Source organism: Bolinopsis microptera, chromosome 9, assembly GCF_026151205.1.
Source record: "Bolinopsis microptera isolate Bmic1 chromosome 9, MBARI_Bmic_1.0, whole genome shotgun sequence".
Taxonomy (NCBI): domain Eukaryota; kingdom Metazoa; phylum Ctenophora; class Tentaculata; order Lobata; family Bolinopsidae; genus Bolinopsis; species Bolinopsis microptera.
In genome coordinates this window covers 5,195,367-5,217,601 of record NC_087080.1, presented here as the reverse complement: position 1 = coordinate 5,217,601, position 22,235 = coordinate 5,195,367, and the positions used below count along the sequence as shown (strand labels likewise).

At 42.5% G+C, this 22,235-nt stretch overlaps 3 protein-coding genes across 3 annotated transcripts in view; 1 reads left to right on the top strand and 2 right to left on the bottom strand.

The window, feature by feature from the left end:
- The window catches only part of LOC134821310 (dynein regulatory complex subunit 4-like), a 52,272-nt gene extending 30,595 nt beyond the window's left edge, over positions 1–21,677 (bottom strand). The window contains exon 1 of the mRNA XM_063832037.1: positions 21,666–21,677. The gene's annotated coding sequence lies outside the window, so the exon portion shown is untranslated. The remainder of the gene's footprint in view (positions 1–21,665) is intronic.
- On the top strand, positions 676–3,462 carry LOC134821312 (uncharacterized). The gene is made up of 5 exons (XM_063832039.1): positions 676–811; positions 1,450–1,546; positions 1,751–1,864; positions 2,044–2,127; positions 2,229–3,462. The coding sequence occupies exons 1-5, from the start codon at positions 747–749 to the stop codon at positions 2,394–2,396; spliced, it is 528 nt and encodes a 175-aa protein (XP_063688109.1). The 5' UTR covers positions 676–746; the 3' UTR covers positions 2,397–3,462.
- LOC134821318 (uncharacterized) lies at positions 5,846–15,792 on the bottom strand. Its single transcript, XM_063832047.1, has one exon. The coding sequence runs from the start codon at positions 15,765–15,767 to the stop codon at positions 6,012–6,014; it is 9,756 nt and encodes a 3,251-aa protein (XP_063688117.1). The 5' UTR covers positions 15,768–15,792; the 3' UTR covers positions 5,846–6,011.
- Positions 21,678–22,235: the final 558 nt, after the last annotated feature.

Here is a 22,235-nt window from a genome sequence, read left to right as displayed (position 1 = left end):
GTCAGGGTCTGTCAGGGTTTGTCGGGGTTTGTCGGGGTTTGTCGGGATATGTCGGGGTTTGTCGGGGTTTGTCGGGGTTTGTCGGGGTCTGTCGGGGTTTGTCAGGGTTTGTCGGGATATGTCAGGGTTTGTCAGGGTTTGTCGGGATATGTCGGGGTTTGTCAGGGTTTGTCGGGGTTTGTCGGGGTTTGTCAGGGTTTGTCGGGATATGTCAGGGTTTGTCGGGGTTTGTCGGGGTCTGTTGGGGTTTGTCAGGGTTTGTCGGGGTCTGTCGGGGTTTGTTGAAGGATATGTCGGGGTTTGTCGGGGTTTGTCGGGGTTTGTCGAGCCTGGAGGCTACATGATGCCTTTTAAGGTGAAGTTAGTGAACTGAAGGAGGTAAACGATGGAGCACCACATTTCAATAATATCTAAGATGATATTTTTTATAAAAGGTTATCGAACTGTAATCGTTGATTGGGTATTATATGATGAAATGAAAGTTTTAATCCGCTCAGGGGACTGATTATTAAGTTTAACTCGCAGTAAATATGACATAGCGTTCTATCGTAATAATAGATTATTTAAACGCCAAATTTGAAACAAAAAGTGTAATTTCAAATCTAAGTCTTGATAACCACAGCCGACCACGGTACAAATTAAATTATTTCATTCATGCTGTACATTTTGTTTGAAGTTTCCCCGTTCATAAAATAACCTTTACCCAGTAATGTACCGTGATGTTTAAGTAGACCTCTGATTGTGTCATGAGCGAACGTGGATGCAGCAGCAGGAGTTACTACGACAACTTCGATAATTACGAATCAAGAAGGTAAAATGTTTTTATTGCGAAGTAATACTAAGCGGAAACTTGTTTATAACATTATTACAGACTATTGAAGACGTGATTCTATGCTGTTATTTGTTAAATTTTAAAGAATCAAGCTAAAAGGGATAAAACTGGAATATTTGACCATTTTATAAATCTGAGCTTATCTTATCTTATCTTATCTTATGAGGATTCGTTGCGACGCAACAAGGCCATCGAATGAGTCGACCACCTTTGTTATTTTACTTCGGCATTACCTGCATTACAATGTAAACCAGCACTTTCAAGGAAGAGCTTTACAAGAAGCCGAAGGATCGTTCCTAAGGCCAGCAACGGTTAAGGCACTATGCCACACTTTCTTCGCCCGAGGCTTCGCTGTGTTGATCAAGCACAGCTCCTCATTTAACCCTCACACCCGATTTTTCGAGCATTCGGCTGAGTGAACCGTGGGGCTACATAGACCACTCGGGATCCTTAGCAGAGCGTCAACGACGCTCACCCCACGACTAGGCAGGCAGTGGGATTCGAACTCGCAATCTTACGATTACAAATCCGATGATCAACCAACTACGCTACCTGGCCGTTTTTTTATTAAAACTTAACCGAAAGTGAAAGTGAAACTAACCCCACTTGTGTTTCAGGTCGTGTTACGATAACATGATAGTGAGTGATACAGAAGATAACAACAGTGATAACAACAGCGAGGTTATAACCGATGACGATCGCAGTGTAGACCAGGTAACATCTCTTTTATCTATTGTTTTCTCTTTTGTTTGCTGGTCGTTATTTGTTAGTGAATCTGTGTTTATTCTCCGCGCATTGTGTTCACACGTGTAAAGAAGTTTTGTGACCCTGCATTAGTCACACTAGATGTCCCTTAATTACGCTTATTTTGTAAATGTTTGAAAATTTTTCTCGTGTCTAATCTGAACCACGTCGCAGGTATGCAGGTGTTGCGGTGCTGAACTCAGAGGGGCAAATAGTTTGAATTCCTTGCAAAACAGCGTCCTCTACGATTACTTTCCCAACACTAAGCTCTCTGCTAACTGGGACGAGGTAATTGTAAATAGTGGAGTTTTTAAAATTTAGGGCATGAGCGCCCATTATTATTCCTGTCCCGAGTAAATAAAAAATCAGCCATATTCAATTAGTAATTGTATCGAAACCCTCGATGACTTATTTCTATCACTTCAAGTTATACGTTCTTCATTTGTCGTTGACGCTTCTTCTTTCAGAGTAATTTGGACTTGGTTGGACCCGAAGACTTACCACAGTATGGAAAATTCTTTCAGAAAAAGCTAGAAGAGCGGTTGACGCAGGTAAAAATCAACACCGCATATTTTCCTCGTTTTTCTGAGCTAAGAAAAGTTGGCTATATATTGCTATTTCATCACATCCAGCTTTTATACAACTTTTACAGGTAAGTTCGCATATTAAAGTGGAAAAAAGCCGAAAAGAAGCCAACGAAAAGCGGCTGGAAAACGCGCTGAAAGAAAACGAACTTCTGCGGGACCACTTGAGACGGTTACAGACCAGGATGCATACATTCCAGGACAGGATGAGGGTTGGAAACGGAACTTCTGTGTGAATGGGACCTTGTGAAATTGTTATTGGGGAAATTAATTTGTTACTGCGTTGATTAATTAATATTGGCAGAGGCACAGCTTTCTTTACATTACATTTTATTCGCTGTTTTTTGTACATACTCCGCTCAAATGAATTGACAGATTGCCATGTTTTGAATTTATATCGTTGATATTGAATATAAGTCATCAAATGTTTTCCTATATTATCGACAGCAGTGTCCCCTCAATAAAGGTTACATTTCTTTAAATTCTTTAAAACAATATTTCAACATCATGTTTATAACCGCTGTTTTTCAACTCCATCGAAACGAAACGTTTTACAATAATTTCTAAATTTGAATGAAAACGTCAATGTTTCTAAAAGAGAATTCGGTCAAACTTTGTGAAGTTTACAATACTTTTGCATGCAGACTTTTTGAAAGCTTGGTAGTGTTTCGCAACCATTCGTTAATACTTTTCAATTTGAGGTTGTTTATTGAAAGATTTTAAAAAAAAAGCTCCGATACTTTAACAACTTAAAAAACCTCATTTCTGCTGTGAAATATTTCTTACTTTTGTTATACTTTAAGACGTAAGTACAAAGATGAAATTACGCAGGGATTGTTCGCATAGAAAGTAAGCAAGATTACAGACCATCTGTTATCAATCCTAATCATAGCCATGTGCTCAATTCTACTTCCTACTTGTATCTGCAATTGTGTGGACATTTAACTAGTGTAAGATTTCCGAATCCTAATATGTGAACGATCCCTTGAAATGTGGGACAATTATAAAATGTTCAATCTGATAAGGCAGGATCATTAAAAATGTAAAAGATGGAAATATTTCGACTCGTACTCTGAATCTCGTATAAATTCCACCAACTTCCAGAACTTCATTATGTCCGTCCCCTTCAAAATTGATTTGGGTCGGATGAAGTTGTCTTTGAATTTGTTGACGAGTGAGGACTAATCTAAATTGTTCCATCGTGCCAAAAATATTTGCTTAACCGAATTAATATTTTATTCATTTGAAAGATAATACCGAAAATTTATGATTTCAATATTTCTATAAAGTTACCAAATAAATAAGTCTGATTTTTGCCTTAGTGATATTTACAAATTGCCATTCGGTACCAAATATTACTCTAAATGTGTAATATACCGCAAGCGCGAAATGAATAAGCTAGCGAAAGTTTTCATCTGCTGTTGCGCGGCTTTATTTTGAATCTAGCGATCGATCGATCGTTCAAAATTATTTTAGTTCGAAATTGAGAAAACATTTGTGATTTGTGATTTGACTTAACAAATGATCCGTCCTAAGAACTTATTGACCAATTAATTCGATCCATCATAAGCTTCTGTGTACTGTGTATCAATGTCCTTCAGTTCACACTGCTGTTTCATTCACGATTTTAAAAGTAGGTGGCATTTAGCATTTCGGTGAAGGGCACAGTTTAAGCTGACCAGTTGCCGTATCTTGTATCTATCAAATGTTAAAGCACAAAGGTAAATGTAAAATTATTCAATCGGGCATTTTGGCATCTATCCGGCTTGGCGAAATTGGAGTACTCAAATCATCTCTTTTTTGTCAAGATTAACAACACTACTTGAATGGAACCAAAAAATAGTTTTGAATCATCTGCTCTCTAGGTGCCAGCCTCACAGTTCTGTTAAACCCTGCCAAATAACATTGCGAGGTATAACAGAACTGGAGAGTGGGGGTCCCACTGACGCGGATCTTACCCAGCTGATCATGATCTCGGAGTGCAGTCAACGCCACCCCGGCCTAATACTAGAGCGTTTTTATAACCCAGTCCATCCCGATTACACCCAACCTTCCCCAGAATGGTATCTTGTACTTTTCTGGTTACTATTCTGTCCGGCGATTTCTATCCAAAGGGGTCCGTTCGCATTTCACAATGCACAAGCATGTTTCAGTGAAATATCAGATAGCAAGTATTACACGGAATTTATCAGCGTTTCCTGACCTGAAAATCGACCGGTGATAAATCTTCAATCTTCCTCTGCAACCTCTGAAACGCTGCCTGCCGGCTGGTCCTCTGTTTCTTGTTTCCCAACTAGCTCATTAAAAAAAATCATCCCCAGAACCTCAATCGTGACTTGTGCCATTAGCATTGGTCGCTGAACAAAAATTACGTCAAAATGGTTCAGGGAAACCACTAAACCAGGTCGTTTATATTTGACAATTTGATAGTTCATTTTAAAAATAGAACTAGAAGCTTTTCTCCCGTTTCTTTGACCGAAATTTTATAGTTTTGACTCAATTTTTGACCTGTGATCAATCAATTAGGTCAGTGTGAGTGACACAAGTCACCATCGTGGACCGTGGTACTGGAAGCTGATCAATATCCGGAGAAAACTTTGATGAAATAAGGAAAATTATGAAAATGTCCTACCGGTGGGAAATTTTCAGATAATTGCAGCTATCCGCATCATAAATTTCACTGCTTTAAGTTTAAGTTTAACTGAATTTTTGTTGAATGACCAAGCAATGAGTTCACTGTGAAGACATGATTATTATTATTGAAAGTTAAATTACTGGAGAAAGCTTTGATAAACGGGAAATCATGTCAGAATAGGAGAAGCCGAAGGGCCGTTCGACCTACGATGAGCGCTCCCAGTCCCACTAAATGAGTAAATCACTCGCCCAAATTTTAAGAAAATTCTTTTGGAAATGCCCTGAGGGACTGGGTATGAGAGTAATTTGATCATCCGGTGTATTTTCATTTTGGACGCTGATAGTGATTCCGAATCACCCCCATGACGTAGGGTAAAAATGCTTCCCTGGAGAGTTATGGGAAAAACTGTTTTGGTCACGTGACAGGCTAGTTAAACACGAATTCGATTGCTTAGGGCTCGGGTTAGGGTTAAGGTTGTGGTTAGGGGTATGGATAGCTAGTTCGGGGTTATGGTCAGGATTAGGGTTGGGACGGGACTAGGGTTAATATGACTGTGTAACTCTAATGGTACTGTTAGGACGGTTATACTTCAAACTAGAGTGCAGAATGTTCAGCTGGACAAAATACTGGTGGAAGTTATTTCGTAGGTCCTAATATAAAATGAGTGTGACTCTTCCAGATCCAGTCTTATCCTTAAAGTTAATAAACTGGACATAACTCACTAGCTGAAGTAGCTAGCTCTGATACTTGGGAATAGAACCTATGAGACTTGCCTCCAGCTCGCCATTTTTGAGATTCAAGCAAATTGAGGATGTTCAAAGGGTGCAGGGTGTTCAGCTGGACAAAATACCGGGGGAAATTATTTCGTAGGCCCTAAAATGACTCCTTCAGATCAAGTCTCAACCTTAAATTAAACATAACTCACTAGCTGAAGTAGCTGAATTTCGATCAAATTGACCGAATTTTTACAGTTTTCGCTGACATTTTTCTTTCTTTTTTGTATTGCTTTTGAGCAAGAGTGAATTTTGATTTAAATACAATAAAAATACATTTCTGTTAATGCTTGTCTTAAAATTTTCGAAAGTTCAATTGCATATGTACATTGCATATTGTATATAGTATCTAAATATAATATTTTAAAAACAGTGCATGAGTGTTAAATCCCTGCCAAATGTGTCAAATTGTCAAGAATTTCTATAAAAATGTCCATTTCAATTTACATAACAAGGGATTCTTCTTCCTCCTCTTCGAGTTGAACAATAACGTCTGAGTGTTTGTTGAACTTCTTACCGTCCACCTCGAACTCTACTGATACTCTGTAGGTTCCAGCTTCCTTGGCAGTGACTCCCTTGATGGTGAGTGATGTCTTGTCGTCGCTCACTACGTATTTGTCTCCGCTCAGTTCCTTGTTCGGTACCTTAACCCACGTGATCTTATCGGCTGCTGGTGTTGGTACAACGTTGATCTCAGTTTCAATGGTCACGTCTCCTCCCTCCTCTACTGTGTAGTACTTCTGGGCAGCTTCAACTGCACTGTACAGGATAACCTCCACAAGTTCACTGGTAGCAGTGCTGGGGATGTACAGAGCGTACACTCCCGCGTTCTGATCAGCGATATTCTTGATGTTCAGCAGCATTCTGTCGTCTGACAGCTCGATGTTACTGAGACTGTCGTCAGGCAGGGTAACCGAGTTTAACTTGGTCCACTCCACCTCGCTGGAATCGAAATCTTTCTCAGAGTTAAGAGTGCAGTTCACGACGGCCAGTTCTCCGTATTTAGCGTGGACTACTTTAGGTTCGCAGGAGGTCTTTCGGTTATAGACACAGTATGCCATGTCCTGTACAGAAGGGTTGAGCTGGTAAGTGTAGTAATCACCACAGTTCTTCACCCTGATATTCTCCGTCTGGGCACAGGCCTGATATACGCCCTCCTCGTCATCTTCCTTGATACAAACCTCTCTGGGGACAACTCCGTCTTCCTCGTGAGGATGAGCCTGGTTGAGGTAAGCAGGGTGCTTGGTACCGCAGGAGTACTGAGGACCGGGAGGTGACTCAGCCATCATCTGGAATCCAGTAGTGAATCTGTACCAATCCTTACCCTTCTGGTAGTCAGTGTGTAGGTCATCTTCATTCTCAGACACGTAGAACATGTTCCTCCACTCCTCTGCTAGAGGGTTAGCGTGCAGACACACATCAGTATCAATACTCCACACGTAGTTAGCGTTAGGAGTAGGTTGGAGCCAGTATGAGTAGTGCTCTCCGCAGTCCTTTACTCTGATCTTGATTTGGTGTGTAGTTCCGGCAAACCTAGCTGTCCTCTCCACCTCACCATCATCAGGTCCTGGTAGTTCACCCAGCATCCAGGATGGGTAGGCGGCACCTCCGTAAGCTGTATCAGGCTCGAACATGGGAAGAGTACCGTGCCCAATAGCAAGCCTGTACCAACCCTTCTTAACAGTCTGATCTGCAGCCTTGCTCTGTCCACTAATATAAGGGTTAACAACCAGTCTCCACCTATCAGCCAGCTCTCTGGTGTCCTTACAGTTGTCCTGGGCTACACAGAAACCATACTGCCACGATGGAGGCTTCTCCATCTGGTATAGGTAGTAGCTACCACAGTTCCGTACTCGGGCCCACTTACAGGACTGACCTTCGTTAGTCATAGACGTGGACCAACAGATATTGTAGTTGCGAACACCTTCCGCTCTGGTAGGATGAGTTCCTCTGAGATAACCAGGATAGTAGTGTCCACAGCTGTATATAGACATGGAGTATTCAGGCATTCTACCGAGGTAGTTTGTAAATCGAATCCAGTTTCCTGGGGTGAGCTGGGTATCGTCATGTCTATCGGCGTTATCGTATGCAACAGTTTCACCTCTCCAGTCATCATCAATCTCGTCGTAAGCGTTAGCGTTGCACATGGTAGTTGTGCTCTCCTCGACACAGTATTTCTCGTAGGTAGTAGTAGGGTAGAGTCTGTAGACGAAGTGAGTACCACAGTTCTTCACTAGCACATCTCTGGAGCTGGAGCAGCACTGGTCAGCATCTCCGAAACATACCTTCCTCTCAACAATACCTTCTCCGATATCAGGATGGGGTTGAGAGAGGTAACCTGGCTTTAGAGACCCACACGATTCAGCGATTGGGCATTTCTCAGGCATCTTCTCGAATCCGTTTGTGAACTTGTACCATCCTCGAGGTAAACTGCGGTCATCGGTTTGGGCGATCTTGCCCCAAGCGTTCACGAGACGGTGATCTTGGTCGAGTTCTCCAACGCTGGCCTTGCACACATCGGTATCAACACACAGTCCCCAGTTAGTGTTCCACCAGTTAAAGTTCATGTTGTAAACCACGAAGTTACCACAGTTCCTTATGAATATCTCAGATGTAGTACTGGTGTACGTAGAGGCAGCAGTAGTGAAGGAGACAATCCTCCGAACTACACCTTCCTCAGTGGAGGGGTGTTCCCCATTCAACCATCCTGGGTACTGTGTTCCACAGGACATGTACTCTTGCTGTACCTCCGTGATCCTGTTATGTCCCACTCCCGTGAATCTGAACCATCCTCTGTAGGGAGAGGTGTCCATCTTCTGGTAATCCCTCTTGTAGGTTGTTCCCTCTGTCTTTGTGAAGGCTGTTCTCCATGTTTCTCCATCAAATGTCTCGTGGCTCTTAGCATCACAGATATCTTCCTCTACGCACATGTTCCTCCTAGCAGCAGCGGCTGGAGCGTACAGATACCTCATTTTACCGTTACAGTTCTTCATCTTCATAGGCATGGGCTGGTAACACACATCATTAGAACCCTGGTCCCTGTAGCAGGCTCTAGTGTCAATCACTCCCTCATTGGGTCCCGGAGCAGGATCCTCAACCCAACCAGCTTGGATACCACCACAGAAGTACGGAACAGGGGGCTGGTGAACAAATCTCTTCTTGTGGATGGTCACCTCCATCCAGGTGGGGATCTTGTACACTTGGTAGTCAGCGGGGAAGCCGCTGTCATAGTAGTGACCAGTTCCATGCCTCTCGTCAGTGACGTATCTGATACCAGAGTCTGGGATCTTACAAACCTCATCGGGAGACTCGTCAATACAATATCGATAACTACCGCCGGCGATGGTGTATAATTTGTAGAGGTAGAACTGTTTGTTGTTTCTCATACAAGAAACCACCTTGATATCCTTGGAAGCACCACAATTGTTATCAGTACTGGTTACGAAGCAAATCTTCCTGTCTACCACTCTCTCAGCTGGGATGGGGTGTTCTCCCTCCATCCAACCAGGATACCGTGTACCACACGACATGTAACCAGGAGCTTCAGTTGGCATGCGCTCCAGACCTGTTGTGATCTTGACCCATTTGTTACCCAGACCTGAATCTGCTTTCTGTGTGGAGCTGTAGAACCCAGAGGTTGATGTGTATTGCAGCCTGCTGTTTTCTTCCCTTCCCCACTCTTCTGACGCTACATCGCACACATCAGAATCAGCGCAGTATCCGTAGTTACCGTTAGCAGTAGGTAGGAGATGATAAACGTAGAATCCACCAGGACACTTCTTTACCCTGGCATCACGAGGACTGGAGCACTTAGCAGAGGCACTCGTCACGAAACAGTATTGTCCTTTGACCATGCTTCCGACCTCAGTAGGCATCTCACCATTGTACCATCCAGCATACCTGTTTCCACAGCTGATCTCCTCTGGTACAAATTTAGGCATCACTCCTAGTCCTGTTTCAATCTTGACCCATTTTGGACCGCCGGTGTGGTCGTTGTTGCCGATGTTGGTGTTATACCAAGGACTTCTCGTGTCTTGAGTCATCCTTTCGTGTTTGTTACAGGGATCCTCCTCGACACAGTAGGCACCGTTGTAGGACGTCAGGGGAGATACGTTGGGCACGTGGTAGTAAATGTAATCATCGTTCATACAGTGACACTCCATAATGTACCCAGTTCTCCAGGTCCAGTTGTTGTCTGCGTACACCTGGTAAAGTTGTTTCTGCGCGCAGGTGCCTTTCTCAGCGTGATCTGCGTTCATGTAGATAGGGTAATCAGCTCCACAGAAGTTCTTTCTTACCGGGTAGTTAGCCATCCTCTTACCGTGAGTAGCAAACTTGTACCAACCCTCAGGAATGAGCCTATCAGCTTTACCGGTTCCGGGCTGGCTCGATCCTCTCCACTCATCATTCAGTGGTTTTGCGTTCTTGCAGACGTTGTCCATTGAATCATCTACACAGTATCTTGAGGCGGAGTAAGGAGGCGAAGCTGTGAGGTAGTACATCATTTTGTCGTTTCCGCAATTTCTCACATTGATTTCCTTCTGCCAATTGCAAGGATTTGCACCGTTAACCGCACAGAGGGTCCTCTTTACGACTCCCTCGCCTGGGGTGGGATCAGGATCATCCAACCATGTTGGGTAATCTGTCCTACAAGACTTGGGTGCGGGTGGAGACTTGGGCATCACTCCGTTACCAACAGTAAACTGGTACCATCCCTCAGCCAGTCCGTTGTCGTTAGTCATAGAGCTGCTACGACCGTATATGCTCCTGTCTTCTTGATCGAATACTCTGGGATCAGAGTCACAAGGCTCACTTGCGACGGTGTACCCACGGCCATCTTGTGTTGGGACCAGTTTGTAGATGTAGAAGGCTCCGCAGTTTTTGACCTTGATATTCTTGGCGACATGTTTGCAGTTGGCGCCTGTTCTGAAATATACGATCCTTGATACTGTCTCCCCAACATCCGGGTGTCCTCCAGTCATCCAACCAGGATAATCGGTACCGCCGTATTGTGTGGGAACACACTCTTCGTTTATCTTCTTGAGTCCGTTGTTGAACCTGTACCAACCAGGTTTCAGGGTGGTGTCAGCCTGGTTATCTGTTGTTGGCTTCCAGGCCAACCTTCTGTCGTCATCAATCACCTCGTATTCTGAAGCGTCACATGAGTCTGCCTCAACGTTGTAAGTGGTGTGACCGTTACCTTGCCTTGGCAGCCAGTAGACGGGGTAATCTCCACAGTTCTTTACGTGACTCTTGAGAGATGTCCATGTGCAGGTACTGCTGTGTCTCCACATTACCGTGAACTCTTTTACTGGTTCGTCAACAGCGGGCATCTCCAGATCGTACGCGTATGAAGGATAGTAACCACCACCGTGCTTGTAGTCAGGACAATGAGACGCCATCCTGCCCAGACCTGTTGTGAATCTGTACCAGCCAATCTCGAGAGTGTGGTCTGATTTATCGATAGTAGCACTATATTCGGTACTTCTCCAATCATCTCCTAGTTCTTTATAGCTCTTGCACATGCTGTCGTCAGCGCTCTCAACACAGACTCCGTAGTTTGTAGTTGCTGGTTCCAGATGGTACAAGTAGTGACCACCGCAGTTGACCACCTGAGCCTTCTTGCAGTTGCTCTCAGCGCCGTTGCCGGTGTCATAGCATATTTTGGTGTTTACTGTGCCCTCTGAGGCGGCAGGGTGTCGACCAAGTGTCATCCAGCCTTGATAGGTTGCTCCACATTTAGCCTCTTCTCTGGTGTGAGCCAGTCTCTCGTTTCCAATGGATACCCTGTACCAGCCAATAGCCTGTGTGTCCTTTCCACCAGCTGACTTAGGTGTGCCTGAGAGTCTCCATGTCTCATCTAGAGGAGTACCCTCAACCATAGAACAGACATCAGTCTCCACACAGATAGAGTAGCTAGCACTGGGTGACTTGTTCAGGTAATACAGTTCCTTGTTGGCGCACTTCTTCATTGAGATAACTTGGCAGGAGCTCTGATCGGCAGTGGCACTGGTTCTGTAGCAGATTCTGCCTGGTACAATACCGTCCTCTATCTTGGGCTCAGGAGAGTTGATGTAACCGGGATAGGTGGAACCACAATCGTACACGTCTGAAGGAGAGTAAGCAAGACGTTTGTTACCAACCTTCACTTCGTACCACCCAGAGCTGAGGACGTGCCATTCGTTCTCTGTCTTTTCTCCGAGCCATTGCAGATAGTTGGTAGCGTAGATCCACTTGATCTCGCTCGACTCACACACATCCTCTTCAACGCAGTAGGCGAGCTGGTTCTGGTTAATGTTGAACAGTCTGTATACCCAGTATCCGTCACATTGGAGTCCTAAGTTCCTGTAGGTAGTTCCAGTGAATCCGGTGGTATGCGTTCTCAGGGCAAGCAGAGCGTCACCGTTCTCCTGATCCTTCTCCAAAACGTCACTGATGAGAACTTTGTATTTTCCACCACAGTTCTCTTCCTTGACTTGGAAAGCAGTGAGACGACCCAAACCGCTCATGAATCTGTAATAATCGTCTTGCACGATCTTCTGTTGATCGTGAATGTATTCAGTGGTAGGAGTCAACATTCCTCTCTTGGGGTTGTTCAACTTAGTGGCAGCCTCACATACCGCAGTCTTGTCTTGTTCAACACAATGACCGTACTGGTTGTTTGGAGGTGGTTTTGCAATACCGTACACGTAGTACTCTCCGCAGTTCTTTATGGAGATCTCGTTAAAAGAGGCGCAGTCGTTTCCGTTATACTTCCAACATACCTTTCTTTGTACAACTCCTTCGTTATCCTTGGGGTGTACCCCGTCTATCCAACCCTGGTAGTCAGTGGTACACATGTTAGTAATTGCAGGAGGTTCCTCCATCATCCTTCCTTTTCCTATTGTGTATCTTATCCAGCCGTTGAACTTGTTGTCAAGGTCGAATCTAGTGAAGCCAGTTCCGTATTTGTGAGAGTAATGCAGTCTCCTGACATCGTCCACCTCTCTGTATACATCCTCAGAGCACACGTCCGTGTCCGCGACGTAACAGTAGTCGTTAGCGATGCTCTTGGTCAGGAAGTAGACGTATTTATCTCCACAGTTCTCTACCTCGATAAGTTGCTCCTTGTCAACACCGGGGAACCTCATAATCCTTGGTACGGCTCCCTCTCCCTCTTTAGGATGAGAGTCTATGTATCCGTTATAAGTGCAACCTCCTACAGATCTAGGAGGGGGTGACTCTGGAATCCTCTTGAGACCCTGAGTGAAGTAGACCCAGCCGTCGTTACCGAACACACTGCTCTCATATCTTCCTGTCATCAGTTTCCTGCTGTTCACTCTCCACATGCTTTCAAGTTCTCTGGCGTTCTTACACCCGGGTGTTGCCTCGCAATATCTGTAATCAGCACTTGGAGACTCTCTAAGACGGTACAAGAAGAACCCATCACAGGTCTTCACCCAAGTTCTCCTGTTAGAAGCTACACTTACACTTGTACTCATAAATCTCACGTTATTCTCTACAATACCTTCTTCCTGTGTGGGATGAGAATACTGGAGATGTCCGTGGTACTTGGTGGAACATTGTGTGCCGATGAATGTTGAGGTTGGCATGTATCCAAGTCCTGCTGTTAGACGGTACCACCCCTCAGCCAGGTAGGCGTCAGAGGTTCCAGTTCCGGTAGCGACCGAGGAGACAAGTCTCATCTTGTCGTCAGTCTCTGTGTATCTGTCGTCTTCACATACGCTATCGTCATCGTCATCAACTACGACACCGGATCTGGTATAACTCCCACTCAGAGGTGGGATTTTGTAGACGAAGTAAGCACCGCAGTTCTTGATGGTCATCTTCCAAGTCCAGCCAATATACCGATCACTGGCTCCTCTTAGTTCGGTTCCAGGACTTCTGTAGTGCTCCATGATCAGCTCCTCGCTTATATCTCCTGCATTAGGGACTTTAGCGTGAGAGCCATCCTCGAACTGGTAAGGATACTGGAATCCTCCTCTCCAGTTTGATTTTATCTTGGGGTACTCGGCAAGTCTACCATTACCATTCATAAATCTATACCATGATGTGTATGTAACGAAGAATCTGTTGTCGTTATTCCAGGGGTTGTTCAGCTCTGAAGGGTTAGAGTAAAGTCTGTTGTCCTGATCTACCTCCTCGTAGCTTCCCTTCTGGCACAGATTATCTGCAATCGCGTAGAAGTAGTTGTTGGAGAATGGTCGGATATAGTAGATATATTTAGTTCCACAGTTCCTGATGTAAATTTTAGTGCTTGCTCCCTTGTTGTTCGTATCGGTCGTTGTGAAAAACACTGTCCTCTCAACAATTCCTTCGGTCTCAGCAGGGTGCTCTCCCTCAATCCATCCAGGGTACTTGCCATTTCCTCCGTGTTTGTAGAGAGTCTTCTCTGTAGCAAGCTGCTTCTCTCCAATTGTTACTTCGTACCACCCAGCCTTCAGTGTGCTGTCTGTCTGTGTAATAGCATCCAGGTTGTACTGAAGTCTCCACTCCTGATCCATCTTCATTGTCTCCAGCTTGCAGACGTCCTGCTCAAAGTTATATCCATAGTTAGCAGCAGTCTGTTGTAGATGGTACACGTAGAAGTTCTTACAGTTCCTGACAGTCACTGGTCTCTCTTGGTAACATGGGTTACCGTTGTAAGAGAAACAGGCTCTTCCGGTCTTTTCATCGTCTTCTTCCAGAGGATACTCTCCATCATACCATCCAGGGTAGGTGATACCACTGTGTCCAGGTAGGACAGGTGACTTAGCCATAATACCTTCATCCCTGGGGAATCTGTACCAGCCGTGTTCCAGAGTGTTGTCACTGATTTTATCAGCACTGGCGGTTCTGCCAGCTCTGCCATCCTGGTCCAACTTTTTGTACACAGTGCTGGAGCATGGATCCTGTTCTACACAGAACACACGGTCACATCCAGAGGGTTTGACCCATTTGTAGATGTAATCGTCTCCGTCATCTTTGTTACCACAGTTGAGGATGTGTCCGTTTAGAGCGCTGGCTTTGCAGTTGGAAGCTGAAGAGTAGTAGAATGTTCTTCCTACAATTCCCTCGCCTGCAGCTGGATGACCAAGTTCTCCCCCGACATAGTACCCTGTGTCTCCGCCACATTTGTTGGGAGCCACACAATGATCCGGCATCTTCTTCTCGTACACGTTCATACGGTACCAGCTCTCAAAGTCGCTCAGACCAAGTGTGTCACAGTGATCACGTGTCTTATCAATAGTTGTTCCTCTCCATTCCTCAGACAGCTCCACAGCGTTCTTACACACGTCGGAGAAGTCTTCATCTACACAATACCCAGAGTAGGATATTATCCTGGTATACTTGTGGTAGTATGTTTCTCCACACTTGACGATATAAACTGGATGAGAGTTGGTAATGGAGCATACGTTAGATGCAGAAGTGGCAGCGTGCCCCATCAACATAGAAATCTTACCTTCTTCTGTGGGGTACTCACCTCCCAGCCACATAGGGTATCTCCAACCACAGTGGTGGATACCTGGACAGGTCCTCTTCATGGTTCCTTTACCAGCGGCGAAGGAGAACCAGTTGTCGGTGTTATCTGTTTGGATGGGATCGTGACTATTAGAAGTAGAAGTTTGGAGCTCTCCTCTTGCCCACGTGTCTTCTTTCAGGGTAAATGTACTATCATTACACACATCTGGCTGTTCAGCGGGAGCCACACAGTAAGCTCCGTTATAAGAGCTGGTTACTGGAGAGTTGTAAGTAAGCATATAGACCATGTAGCTGCCACAGTTCTTCATGCGGATAGCTCTTTTGTAGGTACAACAGTTACCGTTAGTGAAATGTGAGCACACTTCTCCGTCAGTGATACCTGCATCCTCTTCAGGGTGCTCTGAGTTCAGCCAGATAGGGTAGATACCTCCACAACTGTACATCAGGGGGCAGGTGGTCAGGAGCCTTCCTGAACCACTCATAAACCTGGTCCAGCCCTTCACAGCGTAGTTGTTAAGTCTGGAGCCTGGAGGTTTTTGGTAAACCTGTGTGTTACGCTCGTCCGCGTATTCCACGTACACTTTGGGTGAGCATGGATCGCAAAGGGGGTTGACTGCTGTTTTGTCAGCGGCAGCAGAGTCACAAGCTGGCCATTCTTTCTCAACAGCTTCTTCGCCGTCGGCTCTCAGTCCTGTTACTGCTGCAAGAAACAGCACACAAAGACTTGACAACCTCATAACATTTGCTTTGTACTTTCTTCTATTTGCTATCAAAGGTGGCGGTGTTAATTATCTTAATGATCTAACAAATCTATTTACGTGATAAATAGTGATAATAAAGTAACTGGTGAACACCTGGCACAACTTAGCGAGTTTTTAAAAGGTTTGAGAGTTAGCTGTACTCCCTAAGGTCTCTTTAATAAGTATAACTACAACATAAACAAAGTAGATTAGAGTAAATAAAATTCAAGTGGCAACTAAGGGGACATACACCAAAACCGTTTGAAAAAATTCGTTTCTCCTTTTTAAGGTTTTTTGCTACTTTTAAAAAGTTTAGTTTAGTTAATTTCTTAACGCAGAAAATAGAGCTGGCGACTTTTCTATATTATTTAGAAGTACGACAGCACAAATTTTTCTGTTGCATACATTTTTCAAAAAATAAAATACGAATTATTTCAAATTTTAGGTGCACATTAATTAATTTTTTGCACTAACCACCTTAAGTTTTCCTTAAAAACGTCGAGATTCTTTTCAGAGGTTGAATTATATAGGCGCCGATGCAGCGTTGCTACAATTTAACAATGTTCAGTTCTACACAGAACATTAAACATAGTCCTAATCCTCCTCGAGTCCTAATCCTCCTCGAGTCCTAAGATGGCGTTTCTCTTGTCTCATATATAATAATTAGACTAACAGGAATTAAGAATATCATCTGACCTAGTTGTGTTACATAATTAAGTTAATTATTAACGCATAGAGTAGCTACTTATAGCGTGTTCTGACCGTCAAGACACAGCGAAGGTACTTAAAATGTGTATTTGAGGGACCACATGCAAAACTGGTATATCTGAACATATACCAATTTTGCGCAGGTAGCTCATAGTCTTCAGGGTGAAAAGGTGCATCTTTGGAACTTTTTTTGAACAATTTTGAAGAAATTTTTGAAAAAAAGTGAAATTTTATTTTTCCAAAACTGGTATATGTTACAATATACCATTTTAGCTTTTAACAATCATGAAAACAAAATGGTATATCTGCAGATAGACCACCTTCAAGAAACTTATCTTCTATAAAACTGGTATATCTATACACATTTTATAGACTTTAGCCAGCCCAAATGGTATATCTTCAGATATACCATTCTCAGTTAAATTATTTTATTGTTTATAGTATAGAAAAAATGGTATATCGTGAGATATACCAGTTTTGGTACAATTCTAGTTTTTAAAATGGTATATAGACAGATATACCATTTTTTAGAAGTGTTTTATACACATGATATAGAATCTTTAAATCAGTAAAATGCATTTATCTCAAAACTATCAAAAACAGACATTTGCTATGTTGTGGAGCTGATATTATATCACAAAGAAGCGGGTTGCGTGGAGGTCAAATAATTAAATACTCAAATCACGCTGAAATAATAAGGAGGATTTAATGTTTGTAAATCAGGATAAAACTTCCTACTCTTGAAGATTGCAACAGTTGAGATGGATTAGACAATGATTAGACTTCCACTCCACTTGACCATTTGAAATCTATAAGTATAATTATTGAACGAGAAGGTCCTACAATCTTCAGGAGCATTTTAAGGTATTTTGTTTCTTCAGTAAAAATTAGTTCATTTTTACCCTGGTATACTGATTGTATCATAGAACTAGAAGGTCATTTAGAAACCCCCATCAAATAATATATTCAGATTTAAATAACTATTATATCGTGATAGTTTTCCCATAGTCTAAAAAGGGCGTAGCTGAGGTTTAAAGATACATGAAAAATTATCCACCCAAATTTTGGTTGAAGTATAAAAGACCCTAGGGAGCACAATTAATAACTTTACAAACCTTCTAAACTCGCTAAGTTGCGCCAGGTTTTAACAAGAAACATGATTATAGATTATTGTGAGTATTAGCAACAATTGCGAAAATATTGCTAAGTACCGTAGTAAGTTAGAAATGGTGTCAATTGGAAAGTCGAATACTATAGAAGGAAATCTTATTAATTATATTCTTAACCAGCTTGAGTAATTATAAACGATAATGAAACGAATCAAGAAACATACGAATAACACGTACTCCAGTTAACTATATTCAAATACTGCAGTTTCAGCTGAACAGCTCGAGTAAACATGAAATACGGGTTTGTGATGTGGCAGTGTGGCGCCCGCACGGCTAACAGATTGTCCGGTTGAAGCACAGGTTTCTATGAGGTCTGACAAAGACTTATAGAGAGAAGAGAAGAGAAGAAAATGACAAAAGATTATAACGATGAGCTGTCCTCCAATCTAACTCTCTAATATCGTGGAGATTAAACAGAACAGAAAAATGTGCACGAAGTTAGACGTGTAATCACTGAGTAGACAAGAGTCTAATTATCTGTAGCTATCAGACAATCCAGGTCAACTAATGGGGACGTGTGGAACACATGAGTGAAGACTATTAATAGTTCCTAGTGACAACCCTGGAGGAGAAATGGGTGGTTGAAGACAGGTCATCATGTTAGCTCACAGTTGTGCCCTATATTACGACAAAAACATTATATTCATCGCCGGGCAAGAAGACCGCTAAAAGGGCTTAGAATAACTTAGCGATTGGTATGCCACGTCTCGTGACAAACTAGTTGAAGCTCAGTGTTCTGATTGGTTCACTAAGATCACGTGATTTTTCAAATTGGGCGGAGAACTAGAAGTGTGGGAGGAGAACTAGAAGTGGATAACTAGAAGTGTGCCGGTCTTCTATGTGATAAACAACACCACCAGTCCACCACCATGATCAGCCATTTGTTCACCGAGTTTTAAGTTAAGATCTAAAGTCTCTGCTACTCTTTAGTCAGTAGTAAAGACTGTTAACTGAACTTTGGGTTTTAGCCAACGCCCAATGACAGTCTTCACTCGATGAGGAACGTGCCAACAGGGCGTCAGTTCTTTACTAAGTTGTAAGCTCAACCAAATTTGCCGGGCTAGAAGACCGTTAAATTAAAGGTCTTAGCGATCGGTGTGCCACGTCTGGTGACAAACCAGTTCAGTGACAAACCAGTTCCGTTTTCTGACGTCAAAATCGTATATCGAGAGGAAGGTATTATTAATAGGTACGGACTTCGGTAAAGTAAACCGAAAAAAATATGTTAAGCTCATAATGATCAGGGTAGCATAAACCGTGGAAAACAATCGGTTTACAGGAATCCATTTTCACAAGCATTTCTTAACGCACTTGTCTACTGACGTAACATTGTTATATTATATTATATATTAGCCAAAAACGTTGTAAAAGTTGACACTAGACATAAAGTTGACCACTATAAGAAGTAGACATATAAAACTTGACCACTATACATAAACTTGACCACTATAGAAACCCCAATCAATGTAGGGAAACCTGCAAACATTCGCATGACGATGACTTACCCCACTTAAGGAATTGTGCGAGAAGATGAACAAAGGCAAAGATGAGGAAATAAAATAATATGTAATGTGTTATGCAAGGTTAGTTAGGCTTAACTATAAGCTCAATCTATACGGTCAACAGCTCATGAGGGTAAAGGAATTGGAAATAGTTCTACGAACATTGTGATAGCGAAAAACTTATACAAAGGATACCAGTTACCTGTACCACAATGCTGGCAACATGACGCCACCTCTAAGACGCCCACAAAACGCCACTGGGCTGAAAAATTTTGCCACTACTCGATAGATCTAAAGATGTAAAGTGATTTAAACCTCATTCTGTCCGATAACCATAATATTAATATGCCAGAACCACGTGCCTAAGAACAACTTGTTCACTTGAAGAACTGTGGAAATTTCTGGAATCTACGAAAAAATACCCATTGTACACAATAGCATAAAATGTAAAATGTTTTAAAATAACCGTGTATAAACGGTTATGATTACAGGAGTGTCTGCTTTTTTCTCGGACGATGAGCCCTCGGTCCCCACAAAAAATAATCTTTAGAATTATAGTTAAGACTAGTAGTAAAATTTGTGAAAAGGAGCTCATGGTCAGTCTATAAAACACATGAAAAGCAGTGTGCTCCATACCCCTTAGTCTCTAGCTTTGTCATCAAAGCACGTGATTCGATCACGTGATGTTATCTCATTGTAAACAGGTAAGGGTTTATTTGTTTGATTACGTGTAGTATGGTAAATTATTAACAAAAATTAACTAATAATATTATGTAGTGGATTTGAAGTGGAACATCGAGTTCCGTTCTGGCGAGCTGGGAGGAACTTTCGAGATCGTCTGGAAGGGCTGATCTAAAAGCAAGCTCTGCTCAGTATTTATAGCTAATCTAATTACTACTAGACTAACAAGCTAGTTTAAGTTAACGAATATATGACATCCAACTTTGCTATGCAAATTTACTATTTTCGAGATTTTCGCCGCGATTTTGCCTAGTTTGGCATGTCGCGGCGCCGCGATTTTTGGCCTAAATAATCGCAATTTTTTTGTTCTTGTAGGTACTGGAAGCTGTGTATCCGGAAAAAACATTGATGGAATGAAAATTTTGGAAATGTCCTATCGGTAGGACATTTTCAAATTTCGGCTTTCTGCGTCCCAATTTTTACTGTGTTGACTGACATTTTCATCTAGCAAGGTTACTGAGGATGGCACAAGACACGATTGAGGAACTGAAAGTTCTATTCCTAAAGAAAGCTTTGATAAACGGAAAATCATCAGAATGATGATTTTTGAAGAGAAGCTTTCCTGCCGTCTCATTGACTGAGATTTCACAGTTTTGAAGCTGAATATTTGAACAGTGACAAATCAGTAAGATAGAAACTGAGTTACCGAGAGAGAATGAAAGAAAATGACAAGCGATTATAACGATGATCTGTTCTCCTGTCAAATATTGTGGAGACTAAACAGAACTGAAATATGTGAAGTATTTGACGTGTAATCGCTTAGTAGACAAGAGTGCAATTAACTAGATGTCAGAAAATACACGTAAACTATTTAACTAATGGGGGACGTGTGGAACACATGAGTGAAGACTATTAATAGTTCCTGATGAGGACCCTGGAGCGGGAGGTTGAAGAGAGGTCATCATGTTAGGTCACATTCGTGCCCTTTGAATTGAATTGAACATTCGATTCATCGCCGGGCAAGAAGATCGTGAAAGGACTTACAATAACTGCACTTAGCGATTGGTGAGCCAGACAGAGAACTAGACTTGTGCCGGTGTTCTATGTGATAAACAACACCACCTTCAGTCTGTTAGTGTTATTCACCTGCTATTCACCGAGCAGGCTTTAATATTGAAATCTAAAAGTTGAATATCCGGAGCTTAAAGTTAAAGTTTAATGAAAATCACACCACCTGCTTCGAGGCGTTCATTGTACAACTACAAGTTTTTGTACCAATTTTATGCTGCTCCAGTTTTCGAGCTGTCGTATCTCCAAGAGGTGTGCGGCTGAAAAACCACTCAACCTATAATTCACCTCCGTTCTTCATGAGGAGCTGGTACTTCCAAATGTCGATCTTGTTACCATTCCCTCGCCTACTATAACTACCTTCCGCTATAAATTTCAATTTACTCAAAGGTGATGGCCACATTTATATACAATTTATGACCTTGAAGCAGCATATCATATTGATATATGATATGACCTATTTTGGAGTAATTGGCCAAAATATGATTTTTATAGAAATATATTAGACGGTTATACTTATAGATGCGTTTAAACTATCTGCAGGGCCAGGGAGTGACGAGATAAGCCTGTAAAGCATGACCGGGACTCACTTCCAAGCGAGGGGCCCTCGACAAGAATATAGGTTTGTAAATTCCTTTTCGAAACATTATCAGGATAATGTTAACAGAGAGACCGGAATTTCCGCTAGAAAAACAAAATTATTAAGCGTTGTTAGGTTGTAGGTATTGTGAACTAAGGCATAAGCTGATAAGCTCATTGAGCTCCAGCAAATTATTTGTCATCTTGGAGTTAGACCTTAGTGTAAGCTCAAACCATAAAGTGCGGTGATTCACGTCTCTCGATCAGTGGCGTCTGATTTAAAATGTGAATAATAAAGTGATCGAAGCAAACAAGCGGATAGAAAGGACAAATAATTATTTAATATCAACAACATTTACATTGATAAATATGACCAATGTGGAGAACTGGAGGGCGGAGGACAGAAAAGTGGAGATCCCTTGTGAGTTGTGTCCTATACCCACTGAACTCATTAATGTCTGCATCAACGTCGATAAGCATTGTATTGTAAAAGGTAGAATTAGCAACTCCATGAGGTTTGAGACGTTACATCTTCCAGCAACACACATTTCGAAAATACGACAATAGGTTCCTCCTCAAAATGTGTCTGCGAATCTTATAGGAGCGCAAATTTCCCTTTGAATCAGAAAAGCTTTTGTTAACGAAGAAGCTTACGTTACGTGTATAACTGAACAACCCGATGAGGTAGTGAGAAGGAGAGTCGTGGGTTTGGTATTCTGAGTAGAGTTAAGTTCGACATTGGGGGGTTTTATTTGATC